This window comes from Dunckerocampus dactyliophorus, chromosome 2 (assembly GCF_027744805.1).
Source record: "Dunckerocampus dactyliophorus isolate RoL2022-P2 chromosome 2, RoL_Ddac_1.1, whole genome shotgun sequence".
NCBI classification, from domain to species: Eukaryota; Metazoa; Chordata; class Actinopteri; order Syngnathiformes; family Syngnathidae; genus Dunckerocampus; species Dunckerocampus dactyliophorus.
In genome coordinates, this window is record NC_072820.1 from 46,146,611 (window position 1) to 46,171,318 (window position 24,708).

Sequence of the window (24,708 nt, forward strand, 5' to 3'; positions counted from 1 at the left end):
CCTTTATTTTTATTTTTTTAGTGACACATAAAGCAGAAAGCAGTTTGCATAGATGCATAGTCCGTTGCCTTTGGTCTTACCTTTTACAGATGCTGTTCTATCAGCCCAAAGTATGTGGCGGTCGGCTAGGTCAGTAGCATTGTCCGGTCCTCCACTGTTGGGGGAATACTAGTGCTAGTGAGAATGTTGCTCCAGGTGGTGAAGATGGTGAAGATGCTTCATGGAGGGCATCCACTGTCTGGAACTGATGTCCATTTTTGTAAATTTCCCTTGCCATCCATCCCCAAATGCTGTCAATTGGATTTAGATCAGGAGAACACGCAGGATGGTCCAAAAGAGTGAGCTTATTCCTCTGGAAGAAGTCCTTTGTCAAGCGGGCATTGTGAAGTGCAGCGTTGTCCTGTTGAAAAAGCCAGTCATTAACACACAGACGAGTCATGAGGGATGCCCCCTGCAACATCTCCACATAGCCAGCTGCTATTTGACGCCCCTGCACAACCTGAAGCTCCATTGTTCCATTGAAGGAAAAATCAGCACATATCATGATGGCGCCCCCTCCACTGTGCCGTGTGGAAAACATCTCAGACGGGATGGCCTTGTCATGCCAGTAACGTTGGAAGCCATCAGGTTACATTTTTTCCTCATCAGAGAATAAAACTTTCTTCCACCTTTCAATGTCCCATGTTTGGTGCTCTCGTGAAAATTCCAAACAGACAATTTTGAAGGATGCGAGGTCTGTCGCAGATGGCATCTGATGATAATTGGACTCGGCACCAGTAACAACCTTCATTTGGGCCGAAGATGGTCCCGTGTCTTGATGGACAGCCAATGGGATCGTTTTCCAACATTTTTTGGGGTCTACCACTTGACTTGTTGTTCCATAACCCTCAGGATCTTTGAAGAAGTTTCAAATGACTGTCTTGCTGCGTCCAACCTTATCCACAATGGATAAGGTTGCAAAGCCTTGCTTATGCAGCTCGACAATCCCACCGCGTTCAAAGAGAGAAAGCTTTTTTGTCTTTGTCATCAAGAGATCATGACAGTGTTGATACCCGACAGAAAATGACATTCAGTCCACATTTTTGCCAAGGTTTGTCTTTCATTTTGATCATGAGTGTGTCTGTCACAAAGCTTGTGTGTTATTTGATATTGTCCATAAAGTTCTTAATGCTCCTCAGACTGCCTTGTAAACTACTTTTTGTTTTTATTATTTTTTTTTGAGCCCTATACCTATTTGTGCCTATCTTGTCTACATTATCTGTGCTTGCTATTCTAGCTACTCTACTAGTATGTATGCGACTTGGACTAGGACCGTGGACGAGAGCTGTCATCACAGCCTCAGTCTGCCGTTAATCTGCAGAGACATTTCCTCACAACTGATCTCGGTCAACTTCAACTCACAGGTTGGTTTTGTTTTAAGTTAATAACATCCATGAATACATATGAATAGTGTGATAAGGCATTAAGTCCTACCTCTCATCTTCAGCTTGCATCAGTGCTGAGGGAGGTCAAGTACCTGGAAGCTCGACAGACTGAAGCCATCCCTGAATCTGCAATGCAGGTTTATACCACCAGGTGGCAACTGTGGCAGTATGTGGGTAGCCTGGAGCTTGCTGCTGGCAGATACAACAAGGTTAATAGACTTCAAGATTACTCAAGAAACAGTCAAGTGACCATTTCATAGGATGAACCGGGGCACTGAACCTAGTGCCACTTAAATTAATCAATTAATGAAGTTAATGTAATTAATTACACGTTATTGAAATAATTTTCTGACAAACGTACAGCAAAATTCTGATGCTTAGATGTGCGGCATTTGTAGTGGACCGAGCAAATAGTGGCATTTTAAACAAGCTGAACCACATTCCATACTTTAAAATGACATTTTACAACAAAAAGTTGGTTGAAATTGTTTTTATTGGCTTGGCCCGCAGCACATTCTAAAAATATAAATTAATCCGCAGTCATTTTACAAGAATAAACTCAAAATATTAAGACAGGAAAGTTATAATCTAATAAGAAAAAGTTGTAATATTAAGAGAATAACATTCTTCATGGTATGATACATTATCAATAATTTTGGGAAAATTAATTTGCAGTCCAAATATTATATATGTATATACAGTATATATATATATATATATATATATATATATTTTTTTTTTTTTTTTTTTTGCGGGTTCTGTTATCTTAACAGAAGAAAAAGAAAAAAAAAACAGCTGCAATTTTTTATTTTACTAGAATGAAATCAAAATATTAAGAGAAAAAAGTTGTATTCTAACAAGAAAAAAGTTGCAATTTTACCAGAATAAAATCTTAATATTATGAGGAAAAATAATAGAGCATAGCATAGAGGGGAAATATTAAAGAATAATATATATATATATTTTTTGAAGTTGTAATATTATGAGAAACAAACAAAATGGAGTAAAAGTTGTAATATTATGGGAATAAAGTAAGGTAATGAAGTCATATTAATACGAAAACAAAATTTACAAAGATTATTTAAGAAGAAAATGTAAATATTTTGAAAATAAAGAAAAGAACAGCAAACATGGGGAAAAAAAGCAAAGAGCAAAGTTGATACTAACAATAGGCTTTTTTACCTACTGTATATCACAAAGCTGAGATGCAGTTGTTTCTTAAGTGGCCCTTGCATCCTTTCATTTTCTGGTATGTAGCCTTTGGTGGAAAAAGTTTGAACACCCCTGTTTTATGTTAAGCTTAATTTCAAAATGACAGCTAAGTAATGGCTAATTCCACCCAGATATGGAAATATTTTACTTGGGAATATGGAACTATAGGGTTTTGTCATTTCCAAAGAATAGACAGTTTATTTTTAGGATCCCATTTAACCTGTCAAATTCAATAGCTTGCAATCCTCCATCCTCAAATTGTTTTGATTAAATTACCTTGTCTAATTTAGTGTGCGCTTTGCTTCCATATAAAGTCAAAATTGTGTCATTAAAATGACATTTATATTCTGCGCACATGAGCGTGCTGATACTTGCATTTAGCCGCATGCAACTTAAAACAAAGATGCCAATGGCCTCACGTTTTGGTCTTTGGATTTTGTTCATTGTAATGTATTTGTAATGAAACAAACTGCCTGATTAATAGCAGGTATCGCATTATTGTTTCAGGTCACAATTGAACATGCACTTTCGCATTTCACAAAATAATATACTGTATATTGCACTAAGAAACTTGTATGACATAGAACAGCACCTGCACGGTTAATAAAGCTTGCAGTTTGAGCGTGGAACAAATTATTCCCATTGGAAATATTGTGTTGAAATGAGAACGTGGAATTCAACCTGCGTGATGGAAGGGACTGTGTTTGATTTTGGGGGTTCCACTGTATCAGGTTTCAAACAAAACACGGTACAGAACAGTACTCATTACCTTTGGAGCCAAATACTGTACTGGGACATTTTATGGGCCGACTCACAATGCATTTTTAAATATCTCAGTTTTTTATCCTCTACCTTTGGTCATTGTAGGTGATTCAGTCTGTGCTTGACGTAGAGAATCTTCTACTTCAGAGCCAGCTCAGGGATATTGACGCCCAGCTGAAAAAGGCGGAAGAGGACCTGAGCTGGAACGGCCAAGGTGTGGACTCACAAACACCCCCACATACGCACACTAAATGAACAAATGACTACAGCATGGTAATAAAAAGATGACACCCTTTTTTCTTTCCTTATATTTGGTTGCATAATTACACATTCACAATAACAATCAAATCCAAAATGAATAGGTTAGAATTACGACGTGTAACAAGAAACAACACAGAAAATACAGAGCAGGGTCGAAAAAGTACTGCTGGGGAAGGAACAACGAGGGAAAGAACAGCAAGGTGCGAGATTTGAAACCGGTAGATATAATTACCATACCGGGGAAGGCGGACACAGAAACAAAGTACCGTAATTTCCAGACTACAGAGCGCTTGACTATGTAAGTCGCACCCACTAAATTTGAAGAGATAAAACGAATTGTACATATAGGCCGCACCTGTCTATAAGCCACAGGTGTCCATGTTGTAACATGGGATATTTAGTACAGACAAAGATGTGATGTGCTTTTTTCCAAACAGTAACATGGCCAGTTAAACAGTGCCGAACACTGAGTGTAAGATGGCTCGTTAAACAGTAGCCTACCAATACAGCCTCATAATTCCTTCGTCACACGCTTTGTCAGTCTTTCTCTCTCTTCGCTGCCGCTCCTCGTTGTCTGGAGGAATATTAGCTATTTAGCTTGAGCAATCCTCTTTATTCAGTCCAGCGTTTCGAAACCCGTTGGTGATAGTGGATGGTTGGCGATCCGAGTAGTGCAAACAGAAGCTGTAGTAATTCTACACTTGATCAAACTTACTTAAGATTTGTCAGAGATCGCTGTATAAGACTTCAAAACGTGATGTTAGCTTCTATCACTACACGATCCGTACCGGAAACGTGATTGGTTTCTCTGCATGTGCGGAGCGCGTCTACATCCCGTCTGCCTTTTTTTCTGCAGTCACGTGTTAGGCAAGCCGATTTGTAGTGCGCATGTGTCATCTACGTCATCCGTCGATCTATTTTAAGGCAGTTACAGATTTTAAATGTCAGGCAACACAGTTTCTACTACGCACGTGCAATATATGTCACCGCCCCTTCCCAAAAAAATACTTTATTATTACTTTAAGGTTTTTTTCGCCACTGAAGAAATAGACAAAATCATTTGCTGGCAAGACATTTGAGTGGATGGTATTTTTCCATTTAGAAAAAAAAATAGCTGAATCCTCTTGATTAATCCATCATTGCACTCTGCTTATGGTTGTGTACATTCAAATATCACGGCATTTTATGTTTTGATCTATATGGTGTATTGTATTTGTAATTATTCATATATATTATACGTGACCGGATATGACGTTTTCTACGTGCATAGCATTAGTTTTTATGTAGAACAGTCTTGGTGGAAAAAAAACGATAGAAACAACCTGCCCCCAATAAAAATAACCCCCCAATGTATTACATATATGAAGTATGGTTATTAAACATTTATGTTCATGCACATGACGTCGCAGAAGCGCTTTCATAAAAAAAATTGCGAAAGGAGAAAGTGACGTAGGACCGATCATGTTTCCGGTTCGGATTGTGGAGTAACAGCTACCACTTCACTCGTCCGCGTCACTACTTCCTGAAGCTGCATCATGCGAAATGTAGTTTTTAGCCATAAATTTAGCAGCATCACTATACAAGCCTGTAGCAGGGTTCAAAGCATGACAAAAAAGTAGCAGCTTATACACCGTAAATTACGGTAACCCTCGATGATAAGGTGTGGCCGTGGCAAAAAGGGCATCGTTAGGTTTTAACTCTCAGGTGTCCCCAACCTCTGATCCGTAGTCTGTTATGTTAGGTGTCTGATAGGTGGTGCAGCACGACAACATAGCCACATTGACGCTCCGTTTCAGCTCGCATCGGAAGCACAGACTTTAAACCACATACGGGTCTTTGAATGGTGTACATCGGTCAAGGGAAACCAGACTTAGGACCAATAATATCCGCCTAGATTTCATCATTGTGTTGTCACCTTTGTTGGGTTTTCGGTGTAGGATGAAAGCAAAGGGACCCGCTTTGAAAGCAAAAGTAAAGGAGGCAATGAAAACATGACAACGTCCTTGCATCGTTGTGCAAAAGCTCATCGTCAGTTGAGGAAAGCATCACGGGCAGTTTGTTTGCTGATGGAGGGGGTAAACCATCAGAGGGGGAAAAGTTAGGACAAACATCTTGTCTGACGTCATGCCTATAGAGGCCTGACTTTTCCATTTGGGTGTTCCATAATGTTTTAGTCACCTCTATTAAGGTGGACAGACATGTTTTTTTGGAATGGGACACTATTTGTTGTGTACATAGTTAGTAAATAGTAACTGCCTGAGGCCTCGATTGGCTTAGTCTAATAACTGTTTGTCTCCCTGTATCTTTGTTTTGCATTGTTAGCTATTTTGCAGTATCGATCTGCAGGCACCCGTGTTTCTTTTTAATGGTATTAACTGTAAATCTATGCGCTGGCCCTTTGATTAGCATAAAGTCTGCTGCAGTTCATTAATATCTCTTGGCTGATAAATGATAATAAATGACCTGCAATGATCCTGAACTATAAAACACTTCATGCAAATACTGTGGTCAAGAATTAAACTGAACTGTAAACACCCCTCCTATCTTAAGGCATTTGGCAATATATTCAAGAGTTGCGAGATACTGTGTGTGACCTGGAGAGCCGACTCAAAAGGGCCAAAGACAATGTGGAGGACATTCAGATCTGTATCAGGTCCTGGGCAAGTCCCATGTTTGACAGGAAGGAGGGCAAAAAAGATACGCTGCTCAGTCTGGAGGATCGTGCCGAAAGGCTAGACTGGTTTTATAGTATGATACGATCATCTGGAGAGAAGATTCACTTCCTGATAAAGGTAATTAAATGGTTCTTTAATGGTTCCTTTTGTGATTGTTTGAAATATCACATTGGTTAACGACTCTTAAAAGTAATTTATTTTCCAATGGTGTGTTCTCAGAGGAACCTTGAGCTTTTCAGAGCAGAACCATCCTCGGAAGAATGGAAAGCCTATGTGGAGTACATTGACGACATGGTCATCGATGGATTTTATAACTGCATAGAGTGTTCACTCAGGTTCTTCCTGGATAGCACTGGTAAGATGTTCCAAACACTGCATCATACATAGCCTGAAAAAATTACATCTTTGTACCTTTAAAGCTGGGTATGCAGGGATGTCATAGTAGTTGGGCTGACTGAGATAACTTGAACCTAGCGAACTGTGAGTTTGGGTCATTGCTGTTCAACTTGAGCCTGGAGCTGTTGAAAACATGTTTCTGCTTGCCATCACTAACCAAGAAAAATATGTTGCCGCAAACCGTGGGCTCAGAAATCTACAGTAAAAAACCCGCCTGGGTTTGAAACATGCACATCGGCCGCGATAAGTGAATTTCCGCAAATTAGGATTCAGTATTAATAAACAGAATATTTTTGTAGTTAGAGCATAGAAAACCAGTTTATGACTTTCTAAATACGGGTTTTAACATTATTAGACCCCTGTAAACCCCAATAATCACTTTTACACTCCTATTATTCTTTGTTTACAATACATCGCACAGGCTACGGGATCACTACAGGGACATAAGAGATAGCTGCCGCTAGCATAGAGGGCAATCAAGCTAACAAGTATTCTAAACTTATGAAAGTGTTTCAACTTGAGAGGGGAAGAAGGACAAAGAAGCCAAAAACGTACCACTTCCACACGGAATGAGAGAACCTTTTTTCAATTGATCTCTGCCATAGCATGTCCCTCTCAGCCAAGGCATGTCGGCTTGGCTCTGCTGGCTCAGTAGCCATTCTCCATGATGTGTGGGATGCAATATAATCTAGCGTTATGTCTCATAAAATTCCTGATGCCTAGTGACCAGACTACTACATATAACTTGTCAATATTTTTTGACTCGTAATGACTCATAAATGAAACAGTGATCATTTATTAGTTCATTATTTTTTGAAAAATCGCGATTTAGTGAGGGAGTGATATTTGAACCGAGGGACGACTGCATTACAGTGGTGCATTTTCTTCTGCTCTCCAATACAGGGACCTCCTTACCATGGCCAACAGCTTTTTGTGTTTGTTAGCATGTCGGAGGGCCCATGATTGATGTGTTTCATTTTGCAACTACTTTGAAGTGGACAACTATGTGTGTTTATAGCTCATAGGCAAAACTGTGCGGTTTCGAAGTGGCCATTAAGAGAGTCCCTCATTCAAACCTGCAGCAATTTACATTCTCCAATTAACACGCAGTACAGGTATTGGACCATGGGGGCAGAAACCGTAGTAGATAGGGGGAATTATCCACACAAGAGCAGGGAGAACACGCAAACGCCGCACAGTTTGAAATACCTTGTCGTTCTTCCACAAATCTGAAAAAAAACTGTAATATCAAAGTGACAATCTTTCCTAACCACTGCAGTCCATCGCAGACATTTCATCAGTCAAACTGGAACAACCTTGGACAACTTCTTTTGCAACATGGTTTTGCTCAAGTCTTTTATTGCCAGTGGGCATGAAATCGATCTGTACTAGCTTGCTGACATGAGAATTGTCAACCTGTTTAGTTGGACCGGAATATGTTTCAAGAATCATTGCCAGACTGCTGCTTCTGCGTCCTTCCTGTCCTTCTCCTCTAATTATTCCCTCTTTCTCCTCTGGGCGTACATATGCTATGTTAAGACTGCAGCAAATGAGGTCCAAGTAGGGACATTGTCGGGTGCCTTCAGGATTTAAGTTTTGGTTTGCATACAAGGCCACAGACCAATCAGAGCAGAAAGACACAATAACATGCTAAGGCTTGCAGTGTCTTTTGTTGTTAGAGTAATTGAGAATTGGATAAGGTGAGAGTGTGAGTGTGTCAGAGAGCAGCAATAACAAGAGGAATACTGAAATTTGATTGCAGATTGATAGGTTGCATCATTTCTTTTCAAAAGGTTAGCAAGAAAGATATACTGTAAGTTTTGAATAGTTTGCGGTTTCACTCTATGTTTTTTCAGAAATATATTGATGCATCATGCTGTTTTTGTGGTTGGATACGGCCTATCAGTAAAAAAAAAAAAAAAAAAGATGCAATTTGTAAGTTTTTTGTGCCTAAATGAAACATTTTCAAGCATAAAATGGCTGAATGAAGAAAAATACAAACATAAGGCATGAAGAAGATGCATTCAAATTGCGCAGTATTCTACACAGGTCACTCAGCAGGTGAAACATACAAGCGCCAGACTTGATCGCCGGAACAACAGGCTTTTATTGCAGATTTAATTCATCTCACATGCACAATAATAATAACATAATAATAATCATCCTAAAAATAAGAACACGGGCTACTTTTGCGGCCGTAATCCAGATACAACTAGTCATGTACCACTGATTTTGTTTCCGATCCGATACTGAGTAAAATTCAGGCTGTCATCAGCAATACCAATGCGATAGAAAAGAGAAAGACATAAGGATTGTGGATGATGGGCAAAATTTTAAAAAAAGTGCAGTTTTCCTTGAAGGTTATTTGTAACTTCACTGAAGACGTGATTCTTGACGTGGCTGTTCCCAAAGACATGATGTGGCAGCCAGATCAACAACCTTCCTCTTCAACACCACCTTTCTTTTTTGTCATTAGTTATTTTTCAATAATAGAATCATTCTATTAATTGCATTATTTCTCAAAAAAGTCAATAGAGTTTCTCGCCTTCTTTATAAAAATACTAGCACTTGCAACTTTCTTGGCTCCATGTTGGGTTATTGAGGTGAAAAACACTACTGGATTCAAGAAATAACTAATGGCAAAACAGGAATGTGGTGTTGAAGAGGAAGGTGTGGATCTCGCTGCCACGTGGTGTATTTGGGAACAGCCACGTCAATAATCATTTCTTCAGAAAGTTAAAAGTAACCTTACATTTTAATTTATGCCTCTCATTTTTTATTGGCATTTTGAGTTGTTTTCTGCATGTCAAACTATAATTGTAAAACTATAAAAATGTGTTTTGTGTTAACATGTTTGGCATTTTAGAACAGATTAATTGGATTTACATTTTTTCTTATGGGATAAATTGTTCTGGTCAACATCCGTTTTGGTTAGAGTTGGACTTTCTGGAGTGAATTAATGACACTAACCAAAGTTTCACTGTAAGTATATTACACACAAGATAAATATAAACGCAACACTTTTGTTTTTGCTGGCATTTTTCATGAGCTGAACTCAAAGACCTAAAACTTTTTCTATGTACACAAAAGACCTGCCTCAATATCTCAAATATTGTACACAAATCTGTATTAGTTTGCATTCATCATTCATGGTTCATAATCTATCCACGTCATAAGTGTGGCATATCAACATGCTGATGAGACAGCATTATTGTTGCGCAAGTGTGCCTTCGATTGGCCACAATAAAAGGCCACTCCAAAGTGTGCAGTTTAACTGTATTGGAGATGATCCGGAGGGATCCGAAAACCAGTCAGGATCTTCTGTGACCACCATTTGTCTCTAATACCGTGTACACCAATCCAGAGCATCCCAAACATACTCAAAGGGTGACATGTCGGCTGAGTATGATGGCCATGCAAGTAATGGGATGCTTTCTGTTTCCAGGAATTGTTTACAGATCCTTGCAAACACGGGGCCGTGCATTATCATGCTGCAACATGAGGTGGCACATTTACTGTATATTTTTGTTGAGTATATACAGTCAAACCTGTCTATAGCGGCCACTGAAGGGAAACGGCAAAAGTGGCCGCTATAAACAGGTGGCCGCTATAGACAGGTTGGTGGCCATTTTGAATTTGTGTGCACACATATTAACATGTATTCACAAAAAGACTGGAGCAAAACCAAGAGACATAGGGGAAAACGCTCTGTTGACACATAAACAGGTAGGTAAATCTAGGTAACAGCTCCGGTGAGGAAACTAGTAATATCAATAACAACAATGAACCAGGGCCGCACATTCGACGCCGCTGGCCTTTTATCCGCCACAAATGTTAATTGACCGCAGCTGCGCAGCCACCAGGCATGAAGCGGCTGCCTCTTCCACCCCGGAGAAGGCGCAGCCCACCAAATAAGAGCGCAGGACAGGGGACGCTCGCTCCTGTCCTGCAGAACGTCACAAATTTCCATCTTTGATTTTTTTAAAACACGATTTTAAAAGCAAGAAATAAAAATTTTAGTGAACGAGCCCGAGGATATATGTAGAGGATACGTGTGAATCAGTCATGAATGGGTGTGTGCGTGAACAATTGAGTGCGGATGAGGTGCGAAGATCGTCGTAAACTAACAATACCATCGCTCCTTTCTTATTGAATGGGCTTCTAATCTCTAATTAGTCGGCAATTAAGTGATATTTTAGATGTTTTATTCAGGTTTTTTGGCTATTTTAGAATCTATTCACGGCATTGCAAAGTGGGAATATTACCGTTTTGGCCGTCATTGAATCTTTTTAGGGCGGCATTGCAAAGTAAGAAGACGGCTTTTTTATGTCGAACTCGGACTCAGTAATTAAAGTCTACACACGACGCCTTCATTGCTTAAACTCTTAAATTGAGATAAACTTTGCTTTTATGAGGCAAGATTTAAGCAAAAATGTTTTGAAATATTCTAGACGTAAGAGTTTTATTCTATTTCCCTACAATTTCTAAAGTCTCCAATTAACCTGTCATGCATATGAAAGGCAGCCAGTACACGGGGGGAGCGTGCACGTTCCGATGGGGATTTGAACTCCGGTTGTGGGGCTAACATCTAACCACTCGGCCACCATGCAGCTAACATCTTTTCTTGTCTGCATGTTAGTTATGTTGGTTACTTCTTGTCAAAAAGCATGAAGCATATTATATGGATATAACTTTTTTTTTATTTAAAAAGAAAAATGTGTGATTGTATCTAAGATTCACTTAATTTAGGAAAACTGTATTGTCATAAATAGAATTATATTTTGGCCTGACATTTGCATGTAAATTAATTAGTTCTCAGATTTATAAACTAGATAAAAAGAGTCATATTTTCTTGAATCAAGTTTCATAATTTTACACATTTAGACAGATTTCATGACGAGATTTAATTCAAGAAATGAAATTTGCTGTGCAGCCTTCACATTGATCCCAAATCAGCAAATGTTTACATATATGTTCTGTCTGTGAGTCCAATCTGAAATTTAGAAAGTTTAGAAACCAGTTTTAATCTTAATTTAAGACAAATATTCTTAATCTGTTGTTGAATAATAATCAAAATAAGGTTTTTAACTTGTTATTAGAAAAAAATAACTAATTTCTGGCAAAAAATATTTTCATAAAAATGGTCTAGCTATACTTTCTTAATATAAGATTATTTTTCTCAAGTGAAAATTGCAGTGTTGTTCCGAAATCAGCAAATATTTAGATGTAGTTTCTGTGTGTGAGCACGTTCTTAGTAAGCAGAGTTTGCTCTTAATTTAACACAAATATTCTGAATCTGCTGCTGAAGAATAATCCAAATACAATTTTTAGCTTGTTATTAGAGAAAATAACTAATTTCTGGCAAAAAATATCTTCATAAGAATTGGTTAGCTATACTTTCTTAATATCCGATGATTTTTCTAAAGTGAAAATTGTTAGACAAGATATTTTTTCTTTTTAGGAAAAAAAAAAGAAATGGTTGCATAAAAGTTTTTTTTTTACTTTCTTGAAATTTGGTTTTTGCAGTGAACATTAAAAAAAAAAAAAAATGAGGCGTGCTATTGGCCAGGGGTGCCATATAAACGGGAAAAATCAGGACAATTCCAATATCCCTTGACTGACAGGGGGCCCGTCTTTAAGCAGACTTTCCATGTGAGAGTACATCGGTGGAGCTCAAGTAGCCCTTCCAGGTAAGTGAGAGAGCACTCGGCGAACCCGGTGTCTTCCACCGCTGAGAAACGCTGGTCATCTCTTCTAATGAATACAATTATTTTTCGGGTTATTAGCTTAGCCTTCTGACTGTCACGCACATACGGGCGAGGGTTGTCCACATGGTTGCGTTAACTGCCGTTTGATTGATGAGCCTCGAAACCTCACCATAGTCCGTCAAGTGTTTGTTCTTCAAATGTCGTATTAAACCAAAGCTTCTTAACATGCTCCGCCCGCAAGTTAGTTTTTGTGGCATATGTTGGCAGACATGATTGTTTTTGTTTTGGCACGCTTGCGCAGCATAAAGGAAAGGGGGCAGAGGACGCTGCCCAAGACGTTAGTTAGGGCAAGAGACCACGGCTCGCATGGATTGCTGCGAGCTGCAACAGGTGATCGGCTTTTGTTATGGGCGTTGAAAGGCATTAATCGGCATATGCTGATCACCTAATTTTTCACGAAAAGCAGCCGATACTTATCGGTGGGTGATTGATTGGAGCATCCCTTGTACATTATATGTCTAGACTTTAGATTCCCCGTTTAATGAAAGTATGTCTTTCATTTTATATTCCTAAGCAATCTGTCACTTCCCTTCTGTTGTGGCCCAGATGAAAAAAACGCTACAGTGCCCCTCTTTGAGGCCCAACTGGATCTGAGAGTTCCTGACATGGTGTTCATTCCTTCTCTGGAGTTTGGAGAAAGAGACACTTTGTTTGACCTGATGGAGAGTCTCATCAATGATGTGTTCAGGGTGTCTTCACTGGTGCCCCGCCTCTCCCAGAACTGTGCCTTTCCTCACTACCAGGTATTAAAGTTCCCCCTTACAGCCATGAAACTTCAAAATCCCAAATCATTCCTATATCATTACATTCTGACGCTTTCCCTGCACAGGCGGACATGGAAGATATGACTGACTTAGCAGACATGCGTCACCTCCTCATGGATCGCATCCAGAGCGTCATGGCGACATGCTGCGTGTTCCGCAGCTCTTTGGAGCGTTACAGCTATCTGTATGTCGACGACAGGAAGGAGGTCTTGCGCCACTTCCTCCGATATGGCCACACTCCGACCAGCCACGAGATGGAGGTTCAAGCTGACGGTGTTATTCCAGAAAGGCCACCGGCACTCCGTGACTTTAAGCAGCAGGTGGATAGGTGGGTTTGTCATTGTTGTGGTGATTAATTTGTTAGGGCTTGACAATCTTTGTGAAGAGTTACACTCACACTACATTACTATTAGGACCCGAGCACCGTTGTGAGAAGTTCCTTTTGAAACTGAGGGCCTTAACATTCATGAAAACTCAGCAAAATGTTACATTTCAGTGGTCACGAACAACCAAAACTCACTCAGTACAGTAGTGCCCCCTTTACATTTGGAAAATATTAGCCTATTCCACCAGCTTCACAAAATGTCACCAAATTTGGTGATGTCAGTCGTGATGGGACGCATGGAAAAGTGTCAAGAACCAGTCGGCCATTTTGGTTTCTGGCAGTAATTTTAGGCAAAAACCAAGGGTTGTGTTTCAAATTACTAGTCCTAGGGGCTTGGACTAAATGAGCCCAAATGAAAATCACGAATACTAGGCAGACGGGCAATGTTATATTGCGAAGAATTTTAGACTGTTGACAAGATGTAGGCGGGGCATGGCAGCAAACTTTGATCAATCAGACAATTAACTGTAAAAGTTAATAACTCTGTTCCACAAGGTCAGACCTTCATCATATTTAGTACATACAATGAAGACCACAACCTGAAGCTATACGTTGGTCACTTCCTGAATTTGTCCCAGTGGTAACAGGAAATGGAATGCGCATGCCTTCCGACTTATGTGAACCCTGAGTTGCATGGCGGTGTGAGCGCCCGTTCATCGCTGCTTGCAGCTTTAATTACAATTAGAATTAATCACATTTGTAATTAATTAATGAGGTAGAGGATTCTCAAAGTAGTTCTGATATATTATATATATATATATATATAATATATAATATTTAAGTTAATATTACTCTAAACTCTGGAGTCCAGGATAGGATTTCCACGTTTTCTTACTTTTGGGTTTACCTTTTATATTTTACCTTAGAAACCGTTGTTGTTGAAGACAGGATGTCTGACATTTAAATACTTTTATATCATTGTGATTTAGGTATGAGAAGATCTATGAGGAGTTGCAGAGTCTGGAGCCAGTGCATGTATTCCATCGCTGGATGCAGGTAGATGGGCGCGGTATGAAGATCGCCTTGCTCAACATTGTCAAGAAATGGAGCTTCATGTTCAAACAGCACCTCATTGATCACGTAATCAACAGGTGGGGTACAGTTTAATATACGACATCGTACTTCTTCACTCATTTTGGTACGGTTGATAATGTTGGCTCATTATATTCTTATTTATTAATGTCTGTGGGACATTGTGGTACAAAGTGATATTTGTCACACTACGTTGCGTTATATACATGTGCTGTAAGTGTACAGGTTGATTAACTTGTACATTTTGTATTTTTTGATCGCAGAATCCTTATTTATTTTAACCCATAAGATGCTCAAAATGGTCACTGTACAGCTTTGTGTTTGGCTTGAACTCATTAAGTCCCCAAGTGACGTACAGTCACCCATCACCACATTGCACTGCTTCACTCAATCACTCGGTTTTTCAAACTTATATCAATGAATAAACCATGCTGTGTCATGGCTGAATATGGCCTGTTATTACTAAAAAAAACACATATTTAAGCAATTATTTTGCCTAAATGAAGCATTTAAAGAAAAAAATGGCTAAACGTCAAATACAAATATAAGCCATTCATGTTTTAATTAATTCTGAATGTAGTATTCACCAGACTTGATCACTGGAACAACAGGCGTTTATTGCTACTATATTGGGTAGTAGGGTCTCAAATATTACAATTCAATTCTATTTCTTCAATGAATTTATATAAAACATGCTAGGAAAATATCGCTATCGGGCTTTTAGACTTAAAATTGAAAATCCCATGTTCAATTCAAAAACACAAAAAGGGTCAAGTTCAGATAAGGAATACATTTACAATGAAAAATGTAACATGTATGTAACCACATTTTTTACATGAATTCTGTGTGACAGACAGACAGACAGATAGATAGATACATAAGATAGATAGACAGATCGATCGATCGATAGATAGAGTATTCATCTCCAAGAGAATTTCACAAGTCCAAAGTGACAGGCTAATTTGAACAATTTTAACAATATGACAATCTATTAATTTAACAATGTAGTAAGTTTGACAAATACAGTGAATTCGTTTGAATTGTTAGATTTTTTTTCAATAAAATAAGACCAGTGTGATAATAAAAAAGAGTGCTGACGTAGTATTCAGGATTTATGTAATCCACACAGCCGTCGTTTCTTCTTAAACCTGATTGGATGTTAACAGATGCATTCAATAAGGCAGAAGGGAAAAAGGAAAACAAAACATAACAATCATGTTAGTTGAATACTTTGAATGAGGACACATTTTACTCAACACATTCACTGAAAATCTCAAGTATTTTCAAGTCATCAGGCTAAGGCTGGATCTCATTTTAGCCCTTCCCCTTCGTCTTAGCCCTTCCCCTATCCTTTGAAACCAAGGGCCAAGGGGAAGAAGCCACGAAGAAAACCAGTTGATTCTCATTACGTCATCACCCTTCACCGCTTGCTGGCTGTGACATAGGCACATGAGAGAATTAAACTGTTGATGATGAATGTTTCCTAACATAAAGTAAGGTGCATACATTTCTCCATTATTTCAATGTTACAAAGCCTGCCTCACAGCACCTGTTTTTAATAAAAGGCACACACTTTTACAAACTGTGACATTTGTCGCAAAACAACAAGCACCTCTAATAAATACCAGCTTACAACCAGCACTGTAACAACATTCATAAAAACAGAAAATGTATCAACTATACATATGAAATACAGCAGAAATAACAATATAACAAACGTTATGGACATCAACAAATGTATAAAGCTTATCAAGCATTATTTGAAGGTTTACAAACCTCGGTGTTGTGGCCTCGATCTCCTTCTGTCGTTGATGTTCTCGCTCAGATTCTTTTGTAAGAAAGTCCACAATGGCATTACTGTGTGTTGCATTTGCCTTTTCCATACTGGGATTGCAGCTTTTGAATGGTCCTGGAGTGCTGTGTGGTGTAGCAGAGGGCTGACTTCATGACTTCAGTGGGCTCAGCATCTCCTGCAGGAATGACACATATGCATGATTGATGGGCGACAGCTATTAAATCATTGTAAACATAATAATAATAATAGTAATTTTAGGATAGTAATAGTGTGCTGAAAACAAATATTGAGTAATGGTAAAAAAAAAATAGGACATGTTTAGATTCCAAAAGTTGAATAAACTTTGATAATCCGGTGTGCTGTCACTGAGTTCACTTCCTGACCATCGATTTTGTATGCTGAATACAATAAACATACTGTATGTACCTCACCATGATCATTGTTGGTGGACGAGGGTGGCTATAATTCACAGCAAACAGACTTCACTACCATGTGCTGCCTTACATGAGTGCTTAGATAGCTAATATAAAACACCAACATCGCAGTACAGCTCAGTAGATTGCTAGCGAGCCATTTTAAAATACAACTTACAATTAACAAGCTAGTGCGGTCGCTATCTCATCAATGTTTAATCATTTATGAAATGCATTGGATTGCAATGAAGTTAGATATCGGTGCTCGCCGGCTAGTTATTACTAGAGAATATGTGAAAATCAATAATCAGGCTTAATTATTCACATTTATATACTTCTTTCGGTCTCCGCTCTGCAGCTGGAGTATCCAAATTACTCTGCCTACCCCGAGGTTTCAAGTCTAGTCCCTAACCACACTTTGTGTCTGGGGCTTTACACCTTTCAGCACTCACCCCGTACCCCTTGATTTAAGACAGTGGTTCTCACTTATTTTCTGTCATGCCCCCACTGGGGGACAGCAATGTTTTCAGATTCCCCCAATTTGGAATACTACTGAGAAACTGACAATATCTATTTATTTATCTCTACTTTACAGACTGAACTGAAAATGGATTGCAGGAAAATGCAAAAAAATGGAGAGCTGTGAAGCATGCAAGCGTATTCAAGAGTCAAATTGCATGTTGAGTATGAAAAATGTGTAAATGTTGGCAGGTCTGCACTGACACTGAAAATACTCCCTGCCTCTCACCCCCCACTATTTGAGAAGCACTGATTTAAGGAGAATTGGGACACCGCTTGATTCTCGTGAACGTGCAAAACCTAGGGGTGAGGGCTAAGACAAGGGGTAAGGGGTGGAACTGGGATTCAGCCCAAGTCCGAGTCAAATCCCGGGTCATTGATGTCAAAGTCCAAGTCGAGTCGCAAGTCTTTGATGATATTGGCAAGTCGAGCCCAAAGTGATCCAAATTTTGACTCCAAGTCCAAGTCGTATGACCCGAATCCACACCTCTGGTTAAAAGCCTCATAAGATTACAAAGTAGTGCGGCTTCTAAAAGGTATACTATTCAAGTGGTGTAATTGATTATTAAATAATAGTGATATTTTTTTCTAGTCTGTCAGATCTTGAGAATTTCATCATCATGGCCGAGACTGGGCTGGGTCAGCAGGTGGACAAAGGGGACTACAACGCACTGGTGGGAGTCATCGGCCACCTCCTGGCGGTCAAGGAGAGACAGCACACTGCAGATGCTATGTTTGAACCGCTGCAACAAACCGTTGCTTTGCTAAAGGACTACGAACAGGACGTTCCTGACGTCGTACACAAACAGTTAGAAGTAAGGAGCCATTATTCAGTCAGTGTCCGATTTTCTGTCTTTTAGCTTTAATGAAACACTCCCTCTCCATGCAATTAATTATTCATTCATCCATCTTGGTCCCATTGTATCCATTTCTTTAGGAATTGCCGGAAAAGTGGACCAATGTGAAAAAGAAGGCTATGGTCGTCAAACAGCAGGTGGCCCCGCTACAGGCCATTGAAGTGGCAAGTTTCCGGAGAAAGTGTGTTTCGTTTGAAGTGGAGCAACACACATTCAAGGAGCACTTTCGCAACAATGCACCCTTCAGGTAACAAAAGACTGCTTTTGAAAAGGTTATGTGTCCGAGATACATTGAAGGAAATTATTATTCGATCCCATGCTGATTTTGTAAGCTTATCCTCTTACAAAAGGCATGAACAGTCCACTAGCTTTCTGGTAGCTTCATTTTAAGAGGACAGGAGGACCTCAGTCTAAGTGTGATAAGTCAAGTTTGAGTGCAAGTCGGAACGTGTACAGTCATCCCTCGCCACATCGCATTTCAAATTTTGCAACTTCATTTTACCATGGCTTTTCAAAATATATTAATTCATTAGTCATTGCTGTTTTGTGGTTGAGTACAGTCTATTATTAGTCCAAAAATATGCATGCTTTACGTAGTTTTGGCTTAAATTACGCATTTTCAAGCATAAAGATGGCTAAATGAACCAAAATGTTTTAAGTAGTGTTCCTTTTAAGTCAGGAGTGTCCAAACATTTTCCAGCGTGGGCATCTTTGCTACTTTGAGTTTGTATAGCAACGCATGTAGATATGCTAAGACGTTCATATTGGAATGAACTTTGGTCTTTTTTTTCTAAATTTTTTGCCTTTTTTATTTTTCTTTGTCCAAATATTTCAACTTTCTTCATAAATAATCTTCAGAAATTTTCTTCTCGTAATATTATAAGACTTTATTCCCATAATATTAGAACTTTTTCCCAGAACCTAATTTTCCAAAAAATTACTTTATTCTGTTTTGTTTGTTTCTTATATTGCAGTCGTCCCTCGCAATATCGCATTTCGATTATCGCTCCCTCGCTATATCGAGGTTTTTCGGAAATTAATTAATTAATTAATTAATGATCGCTGTTATGTGATAGGCTACGGTCTATTATTTGTCAAAATATATTGAAATACAAGTAATATGTAGTGTTCTGGTCACTAGACGGCAGTAATGACACAAAACATTGATACATTACCTTACATTACATTACCTTAACACTGCATGAAGTCATGAAGTCAGCCATGGAATGTCCGACATGATAGAGTGAAAACATTTTTCTCCTCCCATCCCGTGTGGAAGTGGTAAGTTTTTGGCTTCTTAAGTTTAGAAGAAATCAATTTGAGGGTAACTGGTTTGCTTGCTACCTTGCTAGCTCGCTAGCTGTAGTCTCAAGTCCTTGCACCGTAAAATTTGCGCAGTGTGTTATAAACAGGAAAGTCATAAACAGGTTTTCTCTGGTCTAACTACGAAAATATTTATTAACATTGAATCCTATATCGCGGAAATTAATTTATTGCGGTCGGGTCTGGAACCAATTAACCGCTATAAACGAGAGACAAACGTATGACTTACAAAAAAAGAAATATATATACAGAGTCAGGCAAAATGCTCTGACACATTTGTAGGTTAAATAAAAGGCAAATAAAGTAAAGAAACAAGAAAGTGTTTTTATTTTCGAAAAGTACATATAATGCCATTCTGTTTCATTATGTTTTAAAAATTAAATCAGTCAAATGGGATCCATTATTGTCCACACATTCAATGCAGATCCAGGAGTTCTGAAGTTGGTAACCATAACAAGATGGCGTTTGGAGCTGGTACGGGATCATGTCTACCAAGATTGAAGTGCAAACGGAACGCTCGTTGTGTTGCAGTTACAGATTCGTTTGTTTTGATAAACGTTTCCACAATGAAAGCGCGATGCTCACCAGTCCAATTCATGGCAGCAACTGAAAAAGAAACAAAAAACAATGGCATTATAAAGAAACAAAGCAAAATGGCATTATATGAAAAAAATGGCATATGTACTTTTCGAAAATAAAAATACTTTTTTGTTTCTTTACTTTATTTGCCTTTTATTTAACCTACAAATGTGTCAGATCATTTTGCCTGACCCTGTATATATATTTTCTTTAATATCTCAACTCTTTGCTACTAAAATGCTTATTTTTCCACAAAATATTACGACTTTATTCTCGTAAAATTGCAGCTGCTTTTTAATTTCTGCTGTTCATTTTCCAAGTATTTCAACTTTCTTCTTGCAAAATTTTCTTCTTATAATTATGACTTCATGCCCATAATTTTGTGAGAGTTTCCCCAACCTAATTTTCCAACAATTACAACTTTATTTTGTTTTGTTTGTTTCTCATAATACCCTGACTTTAAAAAAAAAATAATGTATTCTTTATTTAATATTGAACACCTATGCTACTAAAATGAGGTTATTTTTCATCATAAAATTACAACCTTTTCTTGTTTTGTTCCAATTTTTTGTGTTGTTGTTTTCTTGTTAAATTATATTTACAGAATGTGCCGCGGGCCAATAAAAAAACAGCCGCAGGCCGTACTGTAGTCACCCCTATTCTGAATTCTGATGTTCTTCAATGCCTCCTGCTGTTTTATATTATGGGTGGGTTAGGAGGAAGTGTCGTGGGAGAGAGAGCAAGGAGGAGACAACTGTGCGAGCTGAACTCTTATTGGCGTTAAGGTTGGCAATAAAACTGCGAAAGAAATGTGTCTGACTCTGCAAAAAGTCCCAGAAGTAAAAAAAGAAACAGAAAAAAAACCTCTCCCAATATTTTATGTCTTAGTTTCGCTTATTATGTCTACTATATTGGGTAATAGGAGTGTAAAGTGTGACGTTCTGCAGGACGGGAACGAGTGTTCCTTGTCCTGCGCTCTTATTTTGGCGGGCTGTGCCTTCTCCGGGGAGGAAGAGGCAGCCGCTTCTCGCCCGGTGGCCGCGCACCTGCGGCCAATTAACATTAATGGCAGATAAAAGGCCAGTGCGTTCGAATGTGCGGCGCTGGTTCATTATTATTGTCTTTGCTATCCATGCTTCTCGTCTCCAAGTCAGTGCGGTAACTTAAACAATTTACTTACCTGTACTTGCACTTTTGTCACAGAGCTTTTCCTCTGTCGCCTTTTGTTTCTCCTGCTTATGTAATTAAAGTACCCTTACCTTTTGCACTCCGTGGCTTCGTCTCTGCATATTGGGGTCCAAACCACACCGAGAACGTGACAGAATGAACCAGCCAGAACTGACCCCCGCAGAGACTGTGCTCCGCAGTCTTCGCGAGATCACCGCTCGGCACGAGCGTAGACTGCGGGACTACGAGGCACCCGGAGGGATCATGGAGCGCCTCCGGGAGTTGAGGACCCGCATTGCTCAGCGCAACCAGGTGGTCGGATGCAAGGCCCACCTCCAGCCCCCTCTCCACCCTTCTGGCTCTCTTACGGACGTCTGGAATCCGTCCCTTGAGGGGGGGGCTATGGTCGGCGGTGCACTCTCAGCCGCACAGCTGCTTCCGGAGCGGGCCGCAGGGACGACAGTTCGCCAGACCGAGGTCAGGCCACCTCCGGTGCCCGCTATCCTTCCACGCGGGGCCGAGGTGGGATCACCTCTGGTTCTGGCTCCACCTGCGGCAGAAAGTAAGCCTCCGTCCTCCGCAGCTGTTTCTCCTGCTGAGAGCAAGCCTTCGTCCTCCGTGGCTCCGCCTTCGCCTCCGGCCGAGACCAAGCCGTCACACGGACCCGGCCGCCCCCCACTTCATCGCCGCGGAGCCGGCCGCCCTGGCCGCCTCCCACCTCGTCGCCGCGGAGCCGGCCGCCCTGGCCGCCTCCCACCTCGTCGCCGCGGAGCCTGCCGCCCCATACGCCTCTCATGGGACTCCCTCGCCTGCCACGCTCGCCGGCTGTACCATCGTACGACCCATCGTCGCCACCGGACACCTTCTCGCCGGCGGTGGGGAGGCTGGCCCGGCTTTGCCGTTCGTCCCATGGTGGGGGGCGTTCAAGCCCAGCGACCCTCCGCCGAGCCTCCCTCCACCCACCCTGGTATTCTTGAACATTTGAAACGTCTGGTATCCGTTTTGTGGGGGGGGGATACTGTGACGTTCTGCAGGACGGGAACGAGTGTTCCTTGTCCTGCGCTCTTATTTTGGCGGGCTGTGCCTTCTCCGGGGAGGAAGAGGCAGCCGCTTCTCGCCCGGTGGCCGCGCACCTGCGGCCAATTAACATTAATGGCAGATAAAAGGCCAGTGCGTTCGAATGTGCGGCGCTGGTTCATTATTATTGTCTTTGCTATCCATGCTTCTCGTCTCCAAGTCAGTGCGGTAACTTAAACAATTTACTTACCTGTACTTGCACTTTTGTCACAGAGCTTTTCCTCTGTCGCCTTTTGTTTCTCCTGCTTATGTAATTAAAGTACCCTTACCTTTTGCACTCCGTGGCTTCGTCTCTGCATATTGGGGTCCAAACCACACCGAGAACGTGACAGTAAAGGTGACTATAGGGGTGTTATTTCATGTCTAGAGGGCTCTAATAGTGGTAAAAAAAACATATTTAGAAGGTTGTAAACAGGTTTTCTATGCTCTAACTATGAAAATATTCCATTTAAAAATAAGGAATCCTACTTTTCACAGACCTGGAAATATTAACTGTGGTAAAGAAAGGATAATCACATTTTTATATATGCTGAGGGCCATTAAAAAAAAAAGCTGTGTACCAAAAAATGGTCCCCGGTGACAACCGTGCATTATGCAATTGTACGGAATTTTGAAATGTTGAAACACAACGTGAAGGGAACATATTTTGTTCAACGTTTACAGGATAACTTTGAACAATGTCACCTTTCCCTGTGTTGTCACTCATAAAGAATGAAGAGCTGTTATCTTGAGGCACACATTTGACAGTGGATCTCACAATAATGGGAATTGATACATTGGTCGCAAAAATTGGTCATAATAGCTAATGGTCACATTAGCTATGTTTGTAATTGGCCTCTTAATAGCGCAGCGATTGCATCCCGTTTACGTATTGGAAGTCGTTGTTTATTGTATTTTGTAATTTGCGATAAGGTCACTAGTCTGGTTATGCAATTCAGTATCGGCAGCCATTTGCAGGTGTTCATTACCAAAACAAGGCTAATGTGTATATGTTTGCCTTCATCCAGATTTGACAGCAAGAATCCACACCAGATGTTGGATGCATTCCATCGACAGATCCAGGAACAGGAGGCAGTGATGACCTCCCTGGTGGAATCCGCCAGCCTGTTTGAGGTCACAGTCTCTGAGTACAAACAGCTCCAACAATGCAGGTGAAGAGGAAGCCATGCCAAATGGGACACTAATCACGATTTAAATATACACCCTCTCAATGCTTGGATTCACTTTATCTCCTGTCGTTCATCCCTGAGGCGTGAGGTGGGCCTGCTGAAGGACCTATGGGACATGATCACTGTGGTGGAGTCCAGCATGGTGGCATGGAAAATGACTCCCTGGAGAGAAATTCATGTAGAGGACATGGAGCTGCAGTGCAAATGCTTCTCCAAAGATATTCGGGGACTGGATAAAGAGGTGAGGCAAAGCGAGGGGGAGCGGGTGATAAGGCTGTGAAGATGATTGGATGGGCAGTGTAACCCAAAGGTTTGAAAAGGTGTGGAAACAAATCAGCAATAATGTCCTGCTGGTTCCATTTTCCTGTGATGCAGTTCTCACCAAACAATGGGCATGACGCTATATTCAAATGTAAACTGTTTCAACATGTTAAAGGCAATGTTCGATTTAGATTAGGGTTTGAATCTCCATTTAATATCTCTGTGTGGAGTTTGCACGTTCTCCCCGTGCGTGCGTGGGTTCTCTGGTTACTTCCTCCCACATCCCAAAAACATGCATGTTAGATTAATTGTGGAGTCTAAATTGTCCATGTTTCTGAATGTGAGGATCCATCCTCCATTTTCTATGTGCATAGCCTGTGAGGATGAATGATTGACTTTTCATGGAACAACACTGAAGAAATGACATTTTGATACAATCTTATACCTTTATTTTGTAGTGTGGACTTGTGTAATGTAATGTGGAGAAAAGGCTTGATCAAATGATATTACTCAAAACAGAGAATAATAATAAGCAACAGTAGGTATCAGACACGCCTACTATAAGCCATTGTATTTTCCTCCGGATGGACACTTTGTAGGTTCGAGGGTGGGAGGCCTTCACAGGTTTGGACAGCAGGGTAAAGAACCTCCTCATTTCCCTGCGGGCTGTGGCAGAGCTCCAGAACCCAGCAATACGAGCCAGACACTGGCATCAGCTAATGGCTGCTACTGGAGTCCATTTCACCATGGATCAGGTTTGCAATTTCTTCATTTATACAATGACTGATGAGAACATGTTGTGTTAAAAGGCATTGATTTCATTGATGTGCAGATGAACTGTGCATATGTTTGTGTTTTGAATGTCTGGC

General features: G+C 40.2%; 1 protein-coding gene across 3 annotated transcripts in view; it reads left to right on the forward strand.

Annotated features, from left to right (window-relative positions):
- LOC129173221 (dynein axonemal heavy chain 9-like) overlaps positions 1-24,708 on the forward strand; it is a 262,968-nt gene that overhangs the window by 33,856 nt on the left and 204,404 nt on the right. For all 3 annotated transcript variants that reach the window (XR_008567198.1, XM_054763939.1, XM_054763948.1), the window contains exons 12-24: positions 1,277-1,403; positions 1,487-1,633; positions 3,504-3,612; positions 6,210-6,451; positions 6,554-6,689; positions 13,045-13,241; positions 13,328-13,590; positions 14,577-14,738; positions 17,999-18,221; positions 18,344-18,510; positions 23,417-23,560; positions 23,660-23,819; positions 24,439-24,594. Coding sequence is in view for 2 of the 3 variants with exons in the window: in XM_054763939.1 (XP_054619914.1) it covers positions 1,277-1,403; positions 1,487-1,633; positions 3,504-3,612; positions 6,210-6,451; positions 6,554-6,689; positions 13,045-13,241; positions 13,328-13,590; positions 14,577-14,738; positions 17,999-18,221; positions 18,344-18,510; positions 23,417-23,560; positions 23,660-23,819; positions 24,439-24,594 (2,233 nt within the window). In the remaining variant the exon portion in view is untranslated. The remainder of the gene's footprint in view (positions 1-1,276; positions 1,404-1,486; positions 1,634-3,503; positions 3,613-6,209; positions 6,452-6,553; positions 6,690-13,044; positions 13,242-13,327; positions 13,591-14,576; positions 14,739-17,998; positions 18,222-18,343; positions 18,511-23,416; positions 23,561-23,659; positions 23,820-24,438; positions 24,595-24,708) is intronic.